The 21,463-nt window shown below is 35.7% G+C and overlaps 1 protein-coding gene across 2 annotated transcripts in view; it reads left to right on the plus strand.

The window, feature by feature from the left end:
- The window catches only part of LOC113503704 (CUB and sushi domain-containing protein 3), a 94,950-nt gene that overhangs the window by 56,672 nt on the left and 16,815 nt on the right, over positions 1 to 21,463 (plus strand). For both annotated transcript variants that reach the window (XM_026885772.1, XM_026885773.1), the window contains exons 4-7: positions 3,474 to 3,906; positions 16,189 to 16,397; positions 17,792 to 17,968; positions 18,379 to 18,558. In XM_026885772.1, the coding sequence (XP_026741573.1) occupies positions 3,474 to 3,906; positions 16,189 to 16,397; positions 17,792 to 17,968; positions 18,379 to 18,558 (999 nt within the window). The remainder of the gene's footprint in view (positions 1 to 3,473; positions 3,907 to 16,188; positions 16,398 to 17,791; positions 17,969 to 18,378; positions 18,559 to 21,463) is intronic.

Raw genomic sequence — 21,463 nt, forward strand, 5'->3', positions numbered from 1 at the left:
TTGCAGACAAAGTTCACTTGCTTGGTAAAACTTCTTGAGATGAAAATGTACCATAAATATAATATTTTTAACGGTCGTATTATTCACAACTATCACACATAGCTCAAATAAATCAAAACTTGTACTAAATGCATACAATTCATCACAACTCATCACACAAACATTTGTTATGGGTGGGAATTGAACCCACGACCTCTCCGATATAGCAGTCAAGGTCAATAGCCACTAGACCGACAGTCGTCACAAATAATTCATAATCTGTGATATTTATACTTCTCTATACTAATATTTTAAGAGGAAAGATTTGATTGTTTGTTTGACACGAATAGGCTTCGAAACTACTGGACCGATTTATTATACTCTTTCACCGTTCAGAAGCTACATTATCCCCGCTGAATATAGGCTATAATTTATTAAAAAAAATATCAGGGTTCCGTACGAAAATTGCGATATTGTAACCCAAGGTGTAAAATCGAAAACCTATTTTTGCGAACGCTGCTTAAACTATTGACAATAGAACAAAATGATGTACTGCGGGTTTGTAGATCTTTCTAATATCTTCTAACGGACGAAGTCGCGGGCAACAGCTAGTCGTTTATTATAAACTAAGAAACGAATTATGAAACCTCCTTTCTTAGAAACCTCTTGAAAATAAAATAGTTTATTTCCAAACATGTAATGCAAGATGCAACCTTTTTGGAATCTGCAATTTGTTTACGTAAGGAGTGGTCAGCATGTGGTTCTGCCTTTCTATTAGTAAATTCTTTTTAACAGTCAAGACGGACACACAAACAATTGCTAATGTTTATTTAAGTAGATTAATGAGTTATACATATTCTTCGACTAGCTTTTGCACGCGACTTCATCCACATACTTATTCTTCTATTTAATTTTACTAGCTGTTGCCCGCCACTTCGTCCGCGTGGTCAGAAGATATAAGTTAGGAATTTTTGAACGGAAACCCTCGAAGATGAATAATTTTTCCTGCTTTTGCCACATTTTTCATTGTATCTTCGCTCCTATTAGACTCAGCGTGGTTTATAGCCTAAAACCTTCCTCGATGAATGGTCTATTGAAGACAATTTGAACCATTAGTTCCTGAGATTTGCGCGTACAAACAAACAAACTCTTCAGCTTTATATATTAGTATAGAAGTATAGATAGGTAAATATAGATTGTTATTTGATCTCGTAACGATTGTAACATTGTTGCAAGTCAGAATACAGATCTATTTGCGTTCTCTTTGTTATGCTAAAGTAGTAACTACAAATAATGTGTGGCAATCGCATTAGTGCTATCTAAAATCTGAGCTAGCGTGACCTATGGTTGTATATTTAGCGTGAGAAGAAAACTGATCTCATCTGTAACTGTATTTCAAAATGTCGTATTTTCTTCAGCGTTTCATCAATTTTTTCATGGATTGGGGCTTTGTTTATTTTAATTAGTACTGCCTAAAAACAGTAACACTAATTAATACATAACACTTATTTATTGCTATAAGTATATACTATTATTTATATATACTATTATTTTATTAGACTAAACTTAACAAAAACGTAAAGTTAACTATAATTCTAGGGACAATATTTTGTTATTTACATAAAATTAAGTAGTTATTTAATAAACTAACAATTTCAATGACAACGCATAAATAATCTATATCTATACTTACTAATATATAAAGCTGAAGAGTTGTTTGTTTGTTTGTTTGAACGCGCTAATCTCAGGAACTACTGTTCCAAATTGAAAAAATCTTTTTGTGTTCAATAGACCATTAATCGAGGAAGGTTTTAGGCTATATAACATCACGCTGCAACTAATAGGAACAAAGATACAATGGAAAATGTGGCAAAAACGATGAAAAATATTATACTTCGAGGGCTTTCGTTCAAAAATTCCTAACTTATATCTTCTAACCATGCGGACGAACTCGCGGGCAACAGCTAGTAATAATATAAAATAAAAGTCATGATAGCTAATTTAGAGTAATAAGCATAACATGCTAAAACTGGTCACCACGCCAAAACCACTGGGCGCGACGCGGCGCGGGTTCGATCCCCGCGTAGGACAAACATTTTATGTGATCCACAAATGCTTGTCCTGAGTCTGGGTGTCTTTAAATTGTGCAGGTGACTTGAAAGTTTGTGAAACCCCCCGCGACACAAGGATGAAATTAATTAGTGCGGGAGTCGTTTTTAAAAATATAATATATATTAATATTATTATTAAGAGGATTTCGAAATAACAAACCCTTTCAAATACGAGTCAGATTCACGATACTGAGGGCTCATATAAAAAGGCTAAAGAATAATAAAATAAAGAAAAATATTAAATATATACATTGTCGAGTGCAAATAAAATATTGAGTATAACAAATCTTTTACAAATTTATTAGTCACCCAACCTGTGACCAATAAGTTTGAGGCTGGGTTACATATCATGAACTAGCTTTTCGCCCGCGGCTTCGCCCGCGTCGAGGTCGGTTATATCGCATTTCCAAGAGAACTCTTCAAAAGTCCGGAATAAAAACTATCCTACGTTCTTTCTCAAGGTCAACTCTATCTCTGTACCAAATTTCATTAAAATTCAACGATTTAGATGTGAAAGCGTAACAGACAGACAGAGTTACTTTCGCATTTATAATATTAGTAGGGATGAACGAGCGCTTCTTAACCTCGTTTTTTATTTTTAGTGTTCGTTATTTTAGCGACAAAAGAAAAAGGTCATCTTTAAAAAAATCCAATGTCTAGATAGACATTGAAAATGGTAAATAATAGCTATCACTTTTCATGAGATACCACAGCCTGGTAACAGACAAACAGGGTTCCGTTTCTTCCCTCTAAGTATGGAATACTAAAACGATAATTTTTGTTCAGTATAATAATAGTGAGATAGTTTAATATTTTTAACTGATGAAAGTAATAAAATATACGAAGCATACGTTGTTTTTGCCTAATAAATTATTTCTAGTTTTATGTATTTTTAATAAAATTTTATTGTGAGCAACCCTTATCACTTAGGGGTATAAAAATAGATGTAGTTCTATTCTCAGACCTAACCAATATGTATACAAAATTTTCGGAGTTTCGGAGGAGTACGGTAACTAACATCGTGACACGGGAATTTTATATATTAGAAGAAGAAGATAACGCAGCTAAGATGGTGAAACTTTTGGAATTGGAGTCTTTTAACGTCACTTGTCGGTAAAAGTATTCTGATCAGTGACGTCACAAGAGATTTCAACCTCCTGAATAACCTTAACTAAGCTAACAAATAAATACAGAAACACTTGTCAGCTGATATTACCGTTTTTGAACTAGCAATAAAAAAAACACGTGTCCAATGCCAAGACTTAACTACCTCAGTGGAACCAAATAAATTGTTAATATCAAATGAATTACCAAATACTTTTGAAAACACTTCTGACCACACTAGCATAATTCCTATTTTACCCAAAAAATTCTTGTCCCCAGGTGTGAACAAACCAGCAGTGATCGTGGTACGCGTCGGCAACAACCGTCCCGATCTCGGCACCAACCCGATCTGCAATCGCTTCACCGGTTTCATAGAAGAAGGACAGCCTTTATTCCTACCATGCAACCCTCCAATGCCTGGGGCTTTCGTAAGCGTCCACTTGGAAGCGTCAACCCCAAGTCAGCTGTCAATTTGCGAAGCATTCGTCTACACCGACCAAGCGTTGCCGATAGAAAGGTGTCCGCAATTTAGGGATCAACCTCCCGGTAGTACGGCGACGTATAATGGGAAGTGCTACATCTTCTATAACCGGCAGCCGGCGTCGTTTAGAGATGCGCTCGGGTTCTGCCGGTCGCGAGGAGGGACCTTGGTGGACGAGTCCAACCCGGCGCTGCAAGGATTCATCAGCTGGGAGCTTTGGCGACGTCATCGGTAAGTGATCTGGTTTTGTTTTTTGGCGAATGTCTGTGTGTAGCGTGGATTGCTGGCGTATCTGTAATGAGCAGGGATATTGCGTAAACGAACGATGTCTAGAATGACGGTTTTTGAACTTAAGCCATGATGTAGCTAGTGGAACAGTCATAATATTATGCTGTCTCGTTTGGTTAAATTAAGTGTCTTGAGCCCTTTAAATCTTGAAAACTTAAACAGCAATATTAAACGAATTTACATTTACGTTTACAATAATTGATAAAAACATTTTTAATATACTTGCCATATCAATATATTGCAATATCAATATAATACCAAAATATCTATAGCTATCCAGTAAAAAGTGATATAATCCCATAGAGTTTACCTTATTGATATAAATACAGGAATATGATTGAATTTTGAAAATTTCAAATCTCTACTTAAAACAAATCATTTTTTTATTCATTAATTTTAATTTGGTATAATGTCCAACCGAACTATCTGCATAGTTTGTCTCTTTTATCATAATACAATTGATTAAGAAACATTTTTATCTCGCTCCTACTGCAATCTATACAAGATACCTCCAAGCCACGGAAAAGGAGTCATTTTATCTCAGAATGGTTTCCTGCAGTCAATCTAACCGCAGCGCGCCAACTTTCTACTCAACTCGCGAACAGTTAACTTAATGATAAGTTATTACAATCTAACGTTTTGTAAACACACGGTTGTCTCGATTTCATATCAATTTGTCTAATGTGTATTATAAAAGCGAAAGTATCCGTCAGGTTTTCACTGAAGTCTAAACTGTAGTTAGGGAGGTGTACTTAAGGAGTTTCGTAAACAAACCTCTGTTATCTACACTTTAGTATGAGTGATTTCAGACTAGGATATTTTTTTGCGCTTTTGCGCTTAATAGCACCGGACTGGCACTGGACTGGCACCGGACTGATCTGACTGACTGTTTTTATTAAGCGCACATATTTCGGCTTGTTCGCTTGAATTGTTGGTGTTCTGTAAATATCCACGTGAGCTAAGATAGCTATTATTTAACTAAGAAAGGCTTTTATACTCGTACGTGTATACGGGAACACATGCGCTTCCAAAAACGAGTTCCTACGCGCGTGTAAAACTAGTCTGAAGCCGCCGTAAGTGAGTCCTGCTGTACAAATTCATAGAGGTTTGGGCCACATGTTTTGGAGATCAAAGTACTGGCGTCGCTTTATGTGTGATTCGATTTAGTAAAGGTCGCAATGAAGTTTTCGGATATGAATCTTGGCATGAATGTCACAGGAGTATGAATGAATTTAAATGTTTATTGTGGGCATAGGGTAAAAGTTTTGATAAGTATCACTATATCGACGTCGATATGGACGGGTCTGGTATATTTTAAGTACATTTTAAGTATATCTTGTTCCCAAGTTTTTACACTCACTTTCTTGTTGGTCTGTTTGTCGTTCCGGTTGGATTTTTGCAACCCAATTTTGAGGCACTTCCCGATAAGCTAGCAGGCTGAAATATTTTGCTTCAAACCCGATGACAATGCAATTTATAATTATAACAACGGGGGTCTTTAACTTTTGAAAAATTTGTAGATTTTACTTGATTTGATTCATTCAACCTTCCAATGGTGTATCATTTTTTCCTACAGTCATTCAGTTATTTTTCCTTTTCAGTAACCTACGCCAAAAAATATCTACCAATAAGATTATCTTGTTGATATCGCCTCAATAATACTCAATATGGTACAAAATGTATTAGTTAAAGTCTTGCTATCCGAAGTAACGGTGCCCAGCTGATGAGCGTAAGACAACGGAGCGGGTACCGTACGGACCGGACCCCGCCGGCTCCGATCCGACACGGTGGCTGTTCCGGTGTTAATACGATTATTTATTGCAGTTTAAGAGTTTCTGCTTGAAATAGGGCTTTGAGGCAAATAGGTGCGGCTTGCATTGTGCTGTTGCCTTATGTCATTTATAGAGAAGGATCGACGTTAAACTGTCTTCGATAATAATTCTCAAGTCTCAATCTTCTATCTATATGTATATATATATAAACTAGCTGTTGCCCGCGACTTCGTCCCCGTGGGTAGAAGATATAAGTTATAATTTAGGTATACCTGCCCGGTTTTTTTCACATTTTCCATTGTATCTTAGCTCCTATTAGTCACAGCGTGATGGTATATAGCCTAAAACCTTCCTCGATGAATGGTCTATTCAACACAAAAAGAGATCTTTTCAGTTTGAACCAGTAGTTCCTGAGATTAGCGCGTTCAAACTAACTCTTCAGCTTTATATATATGCAATGAATATTTAGCTGTTCGTTAGCCTCGCTAAAACCAGGGACCGGCCGGATACTCATTGAAAGGGTTTTTGAAGGGGTTTTTTTAAGCGCTTCAAGAAAAAACCCTATGACATATGTTACACCTTCGAACGGATTACTGGAACCCTGTTCTGAACAGGTTACCCTTTACTACCCTGTAACACTGTAACAGGGTAACCCACTCCAACCTAAGACAATGCAATATGCACTCTTTATCATAGACATTAGTTTGAAAATAGTATAACCACGAGCGCACGTGACATCTTACCGCCCAGCGGCGCCATTTTTGCATTTACCGAGCGACTTGTAAACATGGAATAAAAATCATTGTGGATATGATCTTACAGTTTAATTTTGCTTGTCGCACTTTTCAAACGTTGTGATATATATTTTTCGTGTCTATACTTGTAGACCAGGGTCGATAATTTTTAAAACCAAAAAAAAATAGTAGGATGAAACCCATTAGAAAAGGAGGGGAATATTATAAAAATGAAAGGAAAAATAATTTACCGGCGATCTGAGGTCGGGAAGGGGGTGGGAGTGACGTTTGAAGAGTAAAAAACGGTTTTTATCGATTTCCGGCAAAACTAAAATTCGTATCGAAAAAAGTCAAATGGCAAAGTTCTAAAAGAAAAAGATCTAAAACTTTTGTGTTTGCATTGTTTTCACATAACCTCAAAATTTATGTGAAAAATCTAAAAAACCAAGATTGTGGTTTTTTTTTTGTATCTTTTACAAAAAATTATTTTTGTAACGAAATTTGGTGAAAGCTTACTTTTATTGTGTCCCAAATACGCTGTAATTTATTTGATTAAAAATATTTATTTTTTCACCTTATTTTGAATTAATATAAAAAAATACTCTAATTTTCAATCGAAAATTCACCCGTCAAATCTTCTCAGAAAATGCAAAAAATGAAAAAAAACTTGTATTCGATTTTTTTTTAAATTATTATAAATAATTTCATCTAAAAAATTTGATCTCATTTTGTGTTCAATAGACCAATAATCGAGGAAGGTTTTAGGCTAGGTATATAAAATTACGCTGCAACTAATAGGAGCGAAGATTTAATGGAAAATGTGGCAAATACGGGGAAAAATATTAATCTTCGAGGGCTTTCGTTCAAAAATTCCTAACTTATATCTTCTAACCACGCGGACGAAGTCGCGGGCAACAGCTAGTTACCTATATGACGTTTCGCGCGTAGGTAGTTTGTCCGAGAGGCGCGAGTCGCGGCGCGACGCGTCGGCGATAGAAGAAAATCAGCTGTAGTCTTAGTAAAGCAATGAGGGGCCGCTAGGGTGCAAGTATGCAGCTCAAGTTTAGTGGGTAGTTCAGGGTAACAAGAATAAAAGCCTTTCGTGAAGGTAACCACTTCAAAGGGTTAAGTAATTGAAGGGGTTAACCCCTTCACGTGGTTACCATAATGAAGGTGTTAACCATTTCGCTGGGTTTCGAGGATGTAACTCGAACAAAAGGTAACACTGCGATATGAGTTACCCCGTGTACGGGTTACCCTGTCAAACGGCTTAACTCTAAAGTGGGGTTGTCCGGTCCCTGGCTAAAACTCGAGAACGGCTGTATCGATTAAGCTAATAATAGTCTTGAGATGCACGTGAAAGTCTAAGGAAGGTTTAAACAGTGAAAACTTTGGTGAAGTTAAGTATCGTGAGGAAATTAGTGCTTAAAACTTCCCTATATGGGAAGAAGAATGGGCCAAGTCGTGGGAGGCATATAGGCGAGAATTATAAATTGAGAAATGTTGGTCTTGTTGTTAGTAGCCCTGACTGCTATACCGGAGGTTGTGAGTTCGATTCTCACCCAGGACAAATGTTTGTGTGATGAGCAAGATCATTTATTCTGTGTATGGGTGTAATTTATCAATAATATGTATCTATTTAGCAATATTTAAGTATGTTTATCACTTGTCTTTTGCTCATAATACGAGCTTTACTTAGGTCGAGACTAGATGGCGTTGTGTGAAAGTTGTGGCACATTATTATTATGATGAAAAAAAAATACGGCTCAGAACAGGGAATCGTGGAGGGATTTGGTCGAAATCTTTGCCCAGGAGTGGGACACAGTGGGCTAGACAAAACAAATAATAAATACTTTTTACAAAACTACAATATGAATCGTTTATCTACATGAACGTAATACCAGAGCAGCGTAATCTCCTCGATCTGAGTTAATCATTTATAATTACTGGTTGTCAGTACACTGCTTTCCAGTCATGCTGTGACTACACTTATCGAGTTCCCAGCTACGATTCTCGGTAAATGTATTTGTATCACGAGAATCGATAAGACATCTTTTTTTTTCAAGTTTCGTATTATTTACAGAAGTAGGACTATCCCTACTTATATAATATTATAAATGCGAAAGTAACTCTGTCTGTCTGTTATGCTTTCACGTCTAAACCACTGAACCGATTTTAATGAAATTTGGTACAGTGATAGAGTTGACCTTGAGAAAGAACATAGGATAGTTTTTATCCCGGACTTTTGAAGAGTTCTCTTGGAAACGCGATATAACCGACATCGGCTCGGGCGGAGCCGCGGGCGAAAAGCTAGTTAGTAATATATTGCAAACAATACAAGCATTTATCCACAAACTGAAAGAAAAACGCTTTGAAATCGGCTTACTAGTTTAGTAGTTACGGTGTCACGCACAGACACCCATAGTGTTAAAACTTATAACACCCCTCTCAGAAAAGAGATTTTTTATTGACTTCATGTTATGGTACATGAAATAGAACACCCTGACCCCTGGGCTAGTGTAATCTGTATTACAGGGGCCAGTGTCTTCACCCTTTTTAATTAAGATACATTAACATGCCAATTAAGTAAAAAACAATGATAATAAAGAGATTTTAGCAAAGGTTTTGCTAAAAAACCTGGTCAAAAATTGGCCAGGTCCTCAATACCATAATCAATACAACAGCTACATCGAGCTGTACAGATAATTCGCTCCGATCCGCTACATAATCCACACATGTTCTGTGTAACCGCACTTAATGTTTAGGAAGTATCGTGATGCGGCACATGGTCACTCACTGTGCAATACCGTTGTCTAGCCGTTGACTTTCATGACAATTGATGAACTGATATATATTGTTTGACAGGCCTGTTGGTCTAGTGGTTAGTGACCCTGACTGGTATACCGGAGGTCGTGGGTTCGATTCCCGCATAGGACAAATGTTGTGTGATGAGCATGATCATTTGTTCTAGTGTATGGGTGTAATTTATCTATAATTTGTATGTATTTAGAAATATATAAGTAAGTTTATCAGTTGTCTGGTTACCATAACACAAGCTCTGCTTAGCTTGGGATCAGATAACCGTGTGTGAGTTGTCCCAGGATATATTATATTATATTGTTATTATTAAATGATGTAAAGGTTTACTCACGCGTATTTATCGGGGTAGCCCGACTAGTTTCGGACCCAACCGGAGTCCTTAATCATGAGCAGACGCGGCGGGATCGCGAGTTACATCATTTAATAATGAATCAGTCTCACGATAGTAATTATAAAAAAAAATGTTAATATACTAGCTCTACCTGTGACTTCTGCCATGAATTAAAAAGGAATTCTTAAAATAATCTAGCTTTTAAGTCACTTAGTATCTAACGAATAGTTTAAATACAAAACAAACCAGCCCAAACATGATATGATGGCTTCCATGGGTGTAATTGATTCCATAATTTTGTTTGCTTAGCTAACGACCCCATTTACCTAATATATCACTCTTGCAATATAATAAACTAGACTATTCTATCTATAACTACTATTTAAATATCAAAATGACACTCAAATACGGACATCTTGTCCAAAGGTAAGTGTATTTACTACTGTAATCAGACAATAAAATTGGTCATATTTATACACGGTGATTTTTTATTCGTCTTACAAAAGCAGCCCAGTTCATGTATCCGACGTAAAATACCCCTAGGCGCGATTATTCTTTTTTTTTCATCAACTAAGACAATAATTACGAAGAAAAATTTAAACAAGAGAAATCTGAAATATACTCTTAAAAATGATAAAAACGCCGCCGCCCGCGCCCCTCACCATTATTACAAGGCTCGGACCGCGCTCGCAACAGCGCTGTCTTTCTAAAAAACTACGAATTGCATCATAATATTGAATAAAAATTGCATTTTAAATTTATTGAAATCTCATAAATACCAATTTTTTTTATCACGAACGTGTTCTAGTGATTGGATACATGAACTGGGCTGCTTTTGTAAGACGAATAAAAAATCACGGTGTATACTAGTCCCAGAAAACGTTACTTTACAATATTTTTTTCTAAAGAATTTTTAGTGTAGAAAAAACTACATACTAATAAATATAATGAGGCTGAAAAATTATCTGATTTCCAGACCAATTAATATGCACACAAATTACATAATAATAATCACTCCGTTTCGAAGAAGTATGGTAACTAACATGGAGACACGAAAATTATACACAAGATACCTAATCACCCCATACACCGAACAACTTCCTAAGTTTATCACAAAACTGTTGGTCATGGGAGGGAATCGATCTTAAAACATCTGCTTTAGCATTCAAGGTCAGTCGTTCCGCCAAATCTTAACCTTGACAATCTAACAAATTACGTTACGACAGTGAAGGATGTAAATCAAAATAGGTTTTATTTCAAACTGGCCTTTTTAAAGTCACATTTTAAAAGTAATAGTAATGACTATAACAAAATGATATTTTTATGAAGAAGAACCGGCAAGAAACTCTATTAGTAACTCATAATCTTATACTTTTTGTTATGTTTGCAAGGCTAAGGCATTTTACGTCGTTTCCAATCATTTATTCTTTGAAAACATTCCTCTGATAGAGCCAGAGTCTTAACATAATCTCCAAACAACATCATACTAATCCTATATCCATCTATAATAGCCAAATAACTCAATAGAACGAATATTAAAAGGAAAATTTTCCACCAAAACACAAGTAGTTGAATCAAAACATAGACAGTCGTATAGACATTTATAAATAGATAATCATAATTAATTGGTAGCGAGTGCAGACTGCCACCCACCACCACCCACCACCCAGGGCGCCCTCAGCGCGGGGGCTGTCTGAATCAATAACGCCGATATGAAATGTTGAGCCCTATGTGCCGCCCTATGTGTCTGCTGCCGGCTACATAGCGTCTGCGAGGGATGGATGCTACCTGTAAAGTGGATGGGTTCATGCAAAAAGAGGCAAGAATGTAAATATTATTGTAAGGTCATCAGATTTTTTTAAACATGTGTTTTTAGCCAGATGGATAAAGGATATGCTTTTGACAATTCTGCTTAGATTATTTTTTATTAAATTATTGTTCGAAACGAAATAATAGAACATTTTTGAACACTGCAAAAATTATTTGTCTTAGGTGTGGTACAAAATTTGAAGTTTTGTAAGTATAAGCCCACACGCTTTCTGGCTACATCTTCAGACTACCTCAAAAAGTATCATAAATAATACTCATATTGTGATGACTCACTGGGACCTAACTAGCTAGCTCTAACTGATCTGGCAACTACTCCGTCCTAATCAGTACTCGGTCTAATTTACGAATCTGAACCATTCAAACGCATAGAAAAAATACCAGTCAAATCGGCCTGACTGTTTTAAAGGCGAACAGTGATTAAGTAGAATCCAAAAACGTTAAAAAAATATTTTTATATGCAAATTAAGTAAGTCTGAAAATCGTCTAATATCTATTTTCTTACCCCATAGTATAATGGGTTGTCCAATATCCTTTCAGAAATTCCTAACATACAATTTAAATGGCAAAAACACCTTTAACATATAAAATTAAACAAATTCATCTCAAATGCATACCAAGATTTCACAACAGGCTTACAACAACGGGAGAATTAATCTTGTCTTCTAATATATAAAATTCCCGTGTCACGATGTTAGTTACCGTACTCCTCAGAAACGGTTCGACCGATTCTTATGAAACTTTCTATACATATTGGGTAGGACTGAGAATAGAACAACATCTATTTTTCATACCCCAAGTGACATGGGTTGCCCACACTAAAAAAAATATTTAATTTTTGGACGATTTTTTTTGATTTGATTTTTTTATAATGTGGCATTAAAAATACATACATCTAGAAAAAAAATATTCGGCAAAACAATTCGTTTGCTGGGTCAGCGAATACTAAATAAATGTCAACCATCTTCTTGGTTACTTACAACATAAGTTCTGCCAAACAAATGAAATTAAAGCGTGGGTTTTTGTTTATTTGTACCGTCCTATGTCTGGACCGACTCTGCCCGCGCCACCCTGTCTGGGCCGCGCAGTGCTAACATACTTAGGTACAGACACAGTCACCCTAAGCCAGGGGTCGTCAACCGTAGGTTACCTTCATTGACTTGATTGAGATTTAAAATGGAAGAATAATTTATGTTAAGAAATTGGATTCAATTTTCAGTTGCTTTATAATAATTGTGTGATTACGAATTTAGAGTTTTATTGACTTGAAAATAATTTTACGTTTTTTTTTTATCTTATCCTGAGTTAGTTTTTAAATGGTCTATTTTTTCAGAAATTCTTTTTAAAACCCTTTAAAGTAACAATTCAATACAAGCATCATTATAATAAAAACAACCGTATTCGCTTTTCTTAACTTAGTTTTCCGTATCGTCTGTTGTGACGACACAATTTTACTTTTTTTGGTTTCTTGTTACGTAAATTTTCCATAATTATACATTTTTTTTAAAATCACGTTGCGAAACAGGAAATTTCTAAAGGAAATTAAAATAAACAATCACTTGAAATGCTTTTCGATTCGCGTAAACAGCTCGATTTGTTAGTTTTGAAACTTTATAACTTTCAAGAGAAATTTTCTTTTGAGGGCTTCTGTTATTTCTAAATGAGTTTTGAAAATTTCCTTTTTTTTTACTCTTGTTTAACCAGTTGATTTATTTTGAAAACTGACATTACTATGTTATTACTTAGATTGTCTAACGAGGTGAGAAAAGTATTGAATATGATAAAACAATTGGATCTTGTTTAAGTCGTCTGAGATAATTCAAATTTTGAAAAATATTAACCACAGTATTTAAAAAAAAACGTGTCTGATCGATTGTGTAAAGATAATGGTCTGTAATTATTAATAGGAAAACAAAAGATTAAAAAAATATTATCGTACCTACATATTATTACTTATGGCAGCCCCAAAAATTAACTAATCTATACTAATTTATAAAGCTGAAGAGTTTGTTTGTTTGTTTGAACGCGCTAATCTCAGAAACTACTGGCTCAAATTGAAAAAGTCTTTTTGTGTTGAATAGTCTTTTAATCGAGGAAGGTTTTAGGCTATAAACCATCGCGCTGCGACTAATAGGAGCGAAGATACAATGGAAAATGTGAAAAAAAAACAGGGCAGGTATAAATCATAACTTATATCTTCTACCCACGGGGACGAAGTCGCGGGCAACAGCTAGTAACAAAATATAATTAACTATCTAATAATAAGGTTCTTCAGTATAGGGAAATTTTCCATAATTCAGTATAATATTTGTCGTTAATGCTGTGCAAAACGAAAACTATTCCGTTATATGAAGATCCAGATTGTTTTAAAATACCGTTTTATGTCCTTCAAGGATCGGACAGGGTTTATACACACATACTAAAGCTATTCATTAAAATTCATTATACAAAAGTGAGTTTAAAGTTGAAAACTGTTGACAACACCTGTCCAGCCCCCTCGTAATTCCATTCGCATGGCAGGAGCTCCAGACAGGTAGGGAGGCTGCATGAGGAGCGGACATCAAAGGGATTTTCATATCGTTCAATTTGAGCTTTGACGGGCGCCCTTATAATAGTCTGGCACCCAGACGTTGTTATTCGTAACCATGGCAACGCATTATTGCGTAGTAACCTCGAAATCAGACTTATTTTCCTCTTGAAATATTACTAAGAAAAACTACTTAATTAGCTATACTTTTAGAATTAATTGCTTGCTTTGCTCCAGCGATTGTTGTGCGAATTTATTATTATTGTTGATGTATATGCGAAATTATTCTTTGTCATGTATATAATTGAGACATGGCCTGTTTATGTAGCAAACAGGAACGGGTGTTTTCAGTGCTTTTGTAAATGGAATATTAAATAATGTAATGAGGATAAACATTTGTGGGATCCACGAAAGCTTGTCCTGAGGTTGGGTGTCTTTTTGCGTGTGATTTAAATGTTTTGAAACTTCACGGTACAAGGATTAAATTCCTTGCGTAAGAGTTGTTTTTTAAAGAAAATTTCAAGATTGCTATTTAAGACTATACTTAATTTAGACGAAACCTTTGAAAAACTAGAAACTCTGAAGCGTACGGTTCTACAGATAATCTTCACTACTCATTATTATATTCAAACCTTAATTTCTCATACTAATTTCCACTAAACCAAGCCTCATTTTCTTCTGCCTATCTCCCTTATTCACCGTCCTATTGACTATTTCTTTATAGTACCATGGCAATGGAGATGTATACGACAAGATTGTTCTTGATAGTTTTCTTTAGTAGTATTTGAGATAGATATATTAACGTATTCATTATTATGCTTCAAACTAAAAGACTACTTGCTTGTATTATAAAACTGTGTAGACATTACATTGGGGGTTAATTTGACAGCAATTAGTATATAAGAAAAAATAACCTTTCGAAACGTCGAGAGTTTTTCATGATATTTAATTTTCCTACACAGACTCTTTACTTGATAACTTAATACTATACACGTGTTTCGAATTATTTTTAAAAATAACTTTTATTTTTGCTTGAATATATTTTTTCTTTTGGTAAATTTCCTTTATCGAAGCCTTAGTTAGTTTTGAGTAGCTATTTAACCTCATTATATCTCGCTCTTTTTAAAGTGTTTACTGGAGACGGCTAGATTTAAGAAGGTCTTTTTTAAGTTTAAGTTTTGTTTTAATATTCGAGGGGTAGTTTTATAGGAAAATGACTCTTATAGTCATTAATAATTACTTACACTTATTTTATACTGTAAACCATATTCAGCCGAGGTGCTTAAGGTCGTTTTTCCCTTATACCATATTTCGTGGGGAGTGTAGACTGATTTTAGATCTGCTTCAGTGAATATTGTTAGTTAAAAGTTTTAAGCAAACAAGACGATGAGATATGGGAATTGAAGGGTCCATTTACAAGTATTGTAGGTAGTAAGTAAAGTTACTATCATTAATATTAATATTACTAATATTAGTTATCAAGCAAAACCTCTTGATTTGAAGCTTTTGACGTATTCTTAAATTAACTCGTTAAATAATACGTTTAAGTTCCTTCCTTTCTCATTTAATTCTTCAGGAAATAGGAGTGTTAGATTAAAATCTAATTATGCCTCTAATTCAATCTTTAATATCGTAGTACATATATATATTTTGATATTTTTTAATGGACATTGTCTAGATATTAAACAAACATTGAATCTGTCCTTAGATCGTCAGTTTTCAGACGGTCCCTTGTGTCATGTAGCTATCCATCTGATATTTAGGTTTTCCGATTGCTCGGATTGCCGAGTTGTATACGTTACCATGGCAACGACCATTTCTCGTACCGTGGCGTGGACGCTGCGCTGTGAGGATATACAAATATTTGATTGATTAATGCTTGTTATAATTCAGGAGTTCTTTGTGACTATGATTATGTTATGTCATTTCTTTTCACTAGCTAAAGCACTTAACGTGATTAAGGATGGGCAAATATGGGAGATGTTTTCGTTCTTGTTTTCGTCTTATTTGAATTTAATCTAATTGTCTTTCTGAGACCCATGAAAAGAGAGTTTAAGGAATATTCGTATGCCGTTTGTGGCAAGATATAGCTTTCATACACCATCGATATATGTATCACCAACATTTGTTCCTACCTATGTTCTACAGATAAAGAATTTAGAAGATGCAGTTTCCGAATAGAAGAGAACTCATTCTTTTGTTCTTTGCTTGCAGAAGCGACAGCAGCAGTCAGTACTGGATGGGGGCAGTCCGAGACCCTCGCGATAGGACCAACTGGAAGTGGGTGAGCGGGAGTGACGTCACCGTCTCCTTCTGGAACGCTCCCGGCGGGGACGAGGGGTGCGCCCGCTTCGACGGCAGCAACGGCTGGCTCTGGGCCGACACCGACTGCCAAGCGAGACTCAACTACATCTGCCAGCACCGTAAGTTCAAATTCAATTGCAGCTCCGTCTACAAATTTAGCCTGTATAACTATGATTTGAGTTAAACTTTTCTGTTAAGCGAATTTGAACTTTGTTGTACATGTTGCATATGCGAGAATGCATTTTTCGTTGGATCTGTCTGGTGATATTGATTTATGAGCTCCTAGGCTCATTCGGAGGAGCGATGCGATGCGAACTTGATGCTCAGTTGAACGTTATGCTACTGCGATTTTCCTGCCTTGCTATTGTTTCTAACTATGTACTTAGAATTAAGTTTAGTTTGTAAGCTGGCTTTAATTTTATTTTGTAATTTTTTATTAATAGATATAGGTAATAAGGACGAAAATTACTTGCGAATAAATTGGCTTTTCGTGAACTGTAATTTAAAGACGTAGTGTAGGCAGGTATTAGCGACTCAAAGTTATTGACATAGGGTGCAGACTCGTTTTAAAATTTGTTGTGGCTATGAAAGGATTTTATGATTATAGGAATTTAGGTTTTTCAGTTTTAGTTTTGATAGTTCTTTAAATCAATTGATTATTTTCTTTTCGTGACATAGTGAAGTGCAAATAAACAATTGAGTAACTAAAATCAGTGCTACTTTTAAATAATCTGCTATTCAAAATTCCATAGCCTATATCTTCTAATATATAAAATTCCCGCGTCACGTTAATTACCGTACTCCTCCGAAACGGCTAAACCGATTTTTACCAAATTTTATATGCGTATTAGTAGGTCTGAGAATCGACCAATATTTATTTTTCATACCCCTAAGAGTTAAGGGTTGCTCACAATAAAAAAATATTTTTTGGACGACATTTTATTTTTTTATAATGTGGCATTAAAAATACATACAACTAGAAAAAAAATATTCTTCTAAACAACGTTTGCTGGGTCAGCTAGTAATATTATATTTCCTCGGAGTTCAGGGTCAACGCGTTGTATCCGGAGTAGATTACACAATTAGGGCCGGACCCTCGTTGAGATTTCTGTTTACTGGGCCTGTATAAATAACTCTATATGAAACGCTCATTGACATTGTTGTCAACTTATCAAAGTTTCCTCTATTTCCAAGTGATGTCTTATCGAAAGAATATATTTAAAATCTAGTCTTGTAATGGTAAAATTAAATCCTATCCTAATACAAAGGTTAATCTATTTGTAGGTTTATTTGCATCTATTTCACTATCTCCGCCGAAAAAAGATATTAAAAATAAAAATCATAGTCAAAAAAAAACAAACATTATTTTATTATTTATTTTAATTTACCCTGTTTGTACCGAACCCAAGATCTATTTCTAAACTATTCCATTGCGGTTCTAATTATCAATTAACATTTACCGAAGCGTGTATAATTTCATTCTATATATCAACTGCTGTTCTTTTCTCTACAGGACCAAAGGCTTGTGGGCGACCTGAACAGCCGCCGAACTCCACCATGTCAGCTGATAGCTTCGAGGTTGGGGCTTCCGTGGAGTACTCCTGTGATGATGGGCATCTCCTCGTCGGGCCAACCGTCAGGACGTGCCTGGATACTGGGTTCTATGACGAATTCCCGCCTGTTTGCAAACGTGAGTACTTGTGTGATATTTAAGTGTATTAATATACTTAAATGATTAAGGGTTATGTTAGGCTAGGTTATAAAAACCAAAACTTATATTAAAGACAATCAGTCATTTACTTTGTTCTAGAATGACAGATGATTTTTTTATTTTATTAAATAGTCAAGTTTTCAGTAAATATAACCTCTTAGTTTATGTAAACGCAAGTTCTGAAGAATTCTACCTAAAACTTCTAAAGTACAAAACTATAATGCTTAGACAACAACCAAATTAAATGAGAACACCCTATAAATTACAAAAATCCAATCTAAAATCTAAAACTCAAAATCATCCAATCATCACCCAATAAAAACCATTAAAATGTACTCTTCAAATAAAGACCTAAAGTCAAGTCAACTAATAATCATTTTCCCTCGCAGGTATCGAATGCGGCTACCCGGCGGAGATCCCCCACGGATCGTACGAGCTAATCAATGGGTCCGTATCGTATCTATCACACGTGCAATACTCCTGTAAGGCCGGTTACGAGATGTTGGGCCGATCGCGACTCGTCTGCGACTACGACGAAAGATGGAATGGACCCCCACCGAGATGTGAAGGTAAGAACGAATTAAAAAAAAACTCCCTGCTAATAAAACATACAAGTCACATGCACAAAGACACAGAACAAGCATTCGTGGATCACACAAAAGCTTGTTCTAAACGGGGATCGAACAAGCGACACGTCGCACATAGTGGGTTTCGCGTGAGGACCTCAACCACTCGGCTGTCTCTATTTCGCACAGATAAGTTTGCTATAAGTTAGCCCCACAAAACAGATGCAATGGTTTGACTAATCAAAGAGCCTCTAAGGATTACAAGTAGATGAACTCACAACTAACTTACACTTATACCTACATATAAAACTTAAAATATTTCTGTTGGCTCAGCGACCCAAATTGTGTCTTGGCCTCTGATACGAGAGAACGCCATCTTACCCGATCCTTCGCCCTGTTGGCCGACCCAGGTATCGCTGGAGTGATACAGTTGAGGCGGATCTTCGGGCGCTTTATGCCGATGACTGGCGAGAAGTGGCGAAGGATCGGGTTTCTAAATAATAGAACATTAATTTCCATTCAAACCTATTTTAAATTTTCTTCACTCCTTATAATAGAAATTGTTTGTAAAAGACTACATTGGCAACTGTCTTCAAAAAGATGGAGGCTGAATCAAGTTTTTGTATTTGAGTGTGTTATAAAAACAAAAAGTTATGATAGCTCAAGAAGCTCACTCCCTATACATCAACATTTATAATGGTTGACCACGAGCTCCAGTACAGCAGTCAGGATCGCTAACCACTGCCTAAAAGGCCAGTTTAATAATAGGTATTTCTGCTATCAGTGGCGACACGACGCAACCTAAATGCCCCAAGAGTTCACTCTTGAGGGTGGACCCCTAGATCTTTATGGCCTTGACAAGCTGGCTAGAATAGTGCTAGAACCATATGCTCTGAGGTGGAAGTGTCTAAACTTATCATTGAAGTCGTTTCCGACAAACATTTTGATTCTACTCATCAAAATGACAGATAAACAGAGACATAAACAATTAGTCGCCATGGCAACGACTGGAACACCTGCGACAATTAGTCGCTATTATCTGTTGCATCTCAGAAAGAGCGAGGATTGTACACTTGCATACAAACATGTCGGTTTATAGATATAAAATATTTTACTTAGGGACACCAATGATTGATATATGAGGAACTGGATTCAGCAACTAAGGGTTCCAGACATTTAGGCTAAAAAACTTATTTAAATTAGCAGAATTAGAAAGACATCTTCTGTGATAATTTTACCAGCCTAGCGTTCAAATTTGGACCTTCTGGGTATGGTTCCTTAAATTTTATAGTCCATAGATAAAGACAAAATACGAATATAAATACTTCAACAAAAATCTTTAGTGTGCTAGACAAAATTGGCAATTAGAGATTTGGTTGATAAAGTTAAAAGTCATTTTTTGTCTGAGAATCTTTCTAGCGTCCTTTCTTTCTCGGTAAACAATTTATTCATCAAAGAAAAACAAGCGAATTAAAACTCGATAGTCTTGTGTCATTTTATTCAAAAACTCCTGCATCCACCTTCCAACTTCGTCACTAGTTTAGCTCCATGCCATCATAATATTACACAAGCAGACAAAATTTCAGCTCAATTTAAAATTCTGATATGGCTATAATCCACTTGCAAGATTTGACCCACTTTCACACATTGTAGGTTAAAGAAAATCGTTTTAAAACCTGTATTTTTCCTGTTTATCACAAACATGCTTTGTCTGAAACTAAAATCCATAAGCTATTAGCTTTTCATTATTATTTGAGATTCTCAAAAAAAAACACAATTTGAAGTCGTCATTATCCTTACCAAGTGGTTAACTTATCGTCGGCCTATCCTTTTTGGTTGGCTTCCAGTCTAACTGGTTTCATCTTAGTACCAGTGTTTTACAAGGAGCGACTGCCTATCTGACCTCCTCAACCCAGTTACCTGGCCAACACGATACCCCTTGGTTAGACTAGTTATCAGACTTTTTCAAACTTCTGACTACCCGTACGACTGTCAAAGATGTAGGAATAACAGCCGGGAAAAACAAGTTAACGTGCCTTCCGAAACACGGAGGAACTCGTTATGACAAAGTTGGTCACCCATCTACGGATCAACCGCGTCAGGCATAGCTTAACGTTATAGCTTAGCGAGCTCCTCCTTATCATATTTAAAACATTTATTACAAACTAGCTGTTGCCCGCGACTTCGTCCCCGATATGAGTTACCATTTAGACCTGCCCTGCTTTTTTCACATTTTCCATTGTATCTTCGCTCCCATATGTCGCAGCGTGATGGTTTATAGCCTTCCTCGATGAATGGTCTATTCAACACAAAAATAATTTTTCAATTTGGACCAGTAGTTCCTGAGATTAGCGCCTTCAAACAAACAAACAAACTCTTCAGCTTTATATATTAGTATAGATTACGGGTAGTTAGTCCTAAAGACAAACCACCGAATTTAGCTTCAAAAACGAAAATCTTTATCAAACCTTTCAAATAAGCTTGGTAAACGACAAATAGGCTTGAAGAAAGTTTGTCTCAAACAGTTTGATTGTGTCTACAGAACATTTTTGTAACATAACACGTCTAATGGCCTCCTTATGAGATCACCATTAGGGTTACGACATCTTTTGTCCTCAAAATAACTCATAGCCATGGGAGTTACCTTAATGAAAGACGTAATAAAATTGGAAGATACATGTCACAAAAAACAAGAACGGTAGTCGTTTTCTTATATAAAAATAAGCATATTTCTGAAAGAAACTGACGAGAAAAAAATATTGTAGATTGTAGACCTGTGATTTTCTTCCACAGATTTTTTTTTTTAAATTTTTGTTTATATTATACATGCAAGCATTTAAATTATATTGTTTGAACAACAAAAACTTGAGAAACACCTCCTTTTTGAAACCTTTTTAATAACAAAAGA

The sequence above is a fragment of the Trichoplusia ni genome, chromosome 20, assembly GCF_003590095.1.
Source record: "Trichoplusia ni isolate ovarian cell line Hi5 chromosome 20, tn1, whole genome shotgun sequence".
NCBI classification, from domain to species: domain Eukaryota; kingdom Metazoa; phylum Arthropoda; class Insecta; order Lepidoptera; family Noctuidae; genus Trichoplusia; species Trichoplusia ni.